The 2388-nt window shown below is 37.2% G+C and overlaps 1 protein-coding gene across 1 annotated transcript; it reads left to right on the top strand.

The window, feature by feature from the left end:
• The first annotated feature begins 717 nt into the window (after positions 1-717).
• On the top strand, positions 718-1972 carry LOC143548473 (putative serine/threonine-protein kinase PBL28). Its single transcript, XM_077039633.1, has 4 exons — positions 718-740; positions 842-921; positions 1213-1767; positions 1809-1972. Exons 1-4 carry the CDS (start codon positions 718-720, stop codon positions 1970-1972), a joined length of 822 nt encoding a protein of 273 aa, XP_076895748.1.
• The last annotated feature ends 416 nt before the right edge of the window (positions 1973-2388 follow it).

Below are 2388 nucleotides of genomic sequence, written 5' to 3'. Positions count from 1 at the left end.
GATCTGTTCACCTAATTTGTCAGTACTAGGTCAAGGGTTGGTACACTAACTTTCATGCCATGCGAAGCGAAAAAGTTACTTGTTGATTTTAACACCCTTCAAAGAACCCGTAACACTTGTTTTAACACTTTTCCAACCACAACTTTTGGATCTAAAGCAAGTACACTGTTTATTTTCACCAAGAACACAATCCAAGTCATGTTCATCAACTAGAAACCGATTCTTTTGTATTTTTGTTATTTTTATTGTTTTTGTGGTTTTATTTGAAAGAAGCTTTCTTATCTTCTTCTCAAGATCAAAACCCAAGGTTGTGATCCAAAAACCCTTAACTAGTGAGCCGAAGCTTTGATACCAATTGTAGGTCCCTTGGCGGGTGGATCTAACAATGTTCTTGGATCAACTGAGCTTAGTGCTAGCGGAAATCACACTAAGCCACCTAAGCGGTCTCGGATCTTGAGATGTTATTTTCGGGTAGAGAGAGAGACGAGAGAGAGTGAGTAAGTATGTGAAAGAGCAAAAGGTTTTTCTATTGATTATCAACCACTATCTATCATGGCATGCTTCTCTATTTATAGAGAAGCATGCATGAGAAACATGTCACATCATATGCCCAATGGGCTTCTTTACATTATTTCCCTTGGGCCATATTACATACAAAATAAACTACTAAAGCCCATGAGAAAGATACATACAATACAAAAGACTAACACAAACAAAATGGGTCTAACAATTCTTTCAGGGTAGGCTTCAATATACAATTTTATATGTCTCTTTGTATGTTTAATGTGAAATGTGAACTTTTTTTTATCTGAATCTGCTCATTTTCCTTCTTTTGTTCCAGGTCTGAAACCGCGTTTATTGAAGATATTGTTCGTGCGATTATCTGTGCACTGGATTCTAAACCATCTGCTTTTGTTTCAGGTATCAAATCGATTAAAAATTTATAGGTGTATGATCTTCTTTCATATGATTAGAATCCTTAATTTATTTCACATTTGTTAATTTAATTTGATACAAAAATAATGGTGTCCGTTACTAAAGAGTTTGAGCATCTTAGAATCCTTCTAAGAGACTTGAAAAAAGCCACCAATAGTTTTCATAGCAAAGTTATTTGAACCGCTGGATTTGGGAAGGTATACGAAGGGGAAATCTCTCACTCTCAAGGGCGAAGTTTGGTTGCTATTAAACGCTTGAATCGTGAATTTGGGCAAGGAGACCTTGAATTTTGGAAGGAGATAATGATGCTTTATCGTTACACACATAGAAATCTCATCTCTCTCCTTGGATTTTGTGACGAGGATGGGGAGAAGAACCTTGTGTACGAGCATGCATCTAATGGAAGCCTTGATCGTCATTTACGCTCCACCGTTCTCACATGGGCACAACGTCTCAAGATATGCCTTGATGCTGCAAGAGGTCTAGCCTATCTTCACGATGACATGGGTTCCCAACAAAGAGTTCTCCATAGAGATATAAAGAGTGCCAACATTCTACTAGACAAAAATTGGAATGCTAAACTTTCCGACATGGGACTTTCAAAACTAGGACCTGCTAATCAACGTCACACGGTTCTTATCACCAACATTGTGGGCACTCCTGGTTACTGTGATCCCCAATATATGGAAACGTACTCCTTAACCAAAGAATCAGACATATACTTGTTTGGGGTCGTCTTATTTGAAGTCCTATGTGGGAGATTATGCTTTGATTATACTAATGGCCCATTAAAGATTTTAGTGCCTACTAACAAAGCTATATGCATAAGAAGTTAGACCACATTATCTTTAAAGCTATCACGTCTCCAATAGACCCGACTTCTTTAGAAATATTTTCAAGCACCGCATTCCAGTGTTTGCACTACGATCGTGAACAACGGCCAGAGATATCCATTCTTGTGGAAAGGCTCGAGACTGCACTTGAGTTTCAAAAGCTCCATGATATAAATCTGGCTAAAGCTGTGAGAACTCCTTAGATATAGAAACACGTTGATGAACTGAGCTTACTTCTCTCCGAAAGCGGTAATCAGCTACTTTGCTACTTTTTTTCTTTTTATGAAACGGGAATGGTAAAGCCCTACATGCCTATTGTTCGCTGTATCTATTTTTATCAAAGTCGTTTTCACTTAAACGAAAATGACCATTTTTTAAATGTACAAACTTTTATTTCTGTTTTTTTTTTCTTAGTTTTGTTGATTGATTTTGTTATCATAATTTCGGAAGTATACGTAGAATCGTTGAGGCAGTTGGAGCTACGATATGTGAGTTTTATCTATTTATCTATAACAGCATGGGATGGCGGATTGTACTTATGATATGAGAACTACGACATGTGAATATGATAGCAAGTTTATATACAATCACCCTCCAGATCATAGTAGCTCGGTAAAAC

This window comes from Bidens hawaiensis, unplaced genomic scaffold (assembly GCF_021521415.1).
Source record: "Bidens hawaiensis isolate Kalapana, Puna unplaced genomic scaffold, B.hawaiensis_p1.1 tig00015187_1, whole genome shotgun sequence".
Classification (NCBI taxonomy): domain Eukaryota; kingdom Viridiplantae; phylum Streptophyta; class Magnoliopsida; order Asterales; family Asteraceae; genus Bidens; species Bidens hawaiensis.
The sequence above is the reverse complement of the archived record's forward strand: the minus strand, read 5'-3'. Positions and strand labels throughout refer to the sequence as shown.

What these genes read in the sequence shown, in the direction of transcription:
- LOC143548473 (XM_077039633.1), top strand. Translation starts at nt 718, where the DNA reads ATGGGTCTAACAATTCTTTCAGG. An exon ending in ACCATCTGCTTTTGTTTCAG is followed by an intron (nt 922 to 1,212) that starts GTATCAAATCGA and finishes AATTTGGGCAAG; the next exon opens with GAGACCTTGAATTTTGGAAG. An exon ending in CAAAGCTATATGCATAAGAA is followed by an intron (nt 1,768 to 1,808) that starts GTTAGACCACAT and finishes CGTCTCCAATAG; the next exon opens with ACCCGACTTCTTTAGAAATA.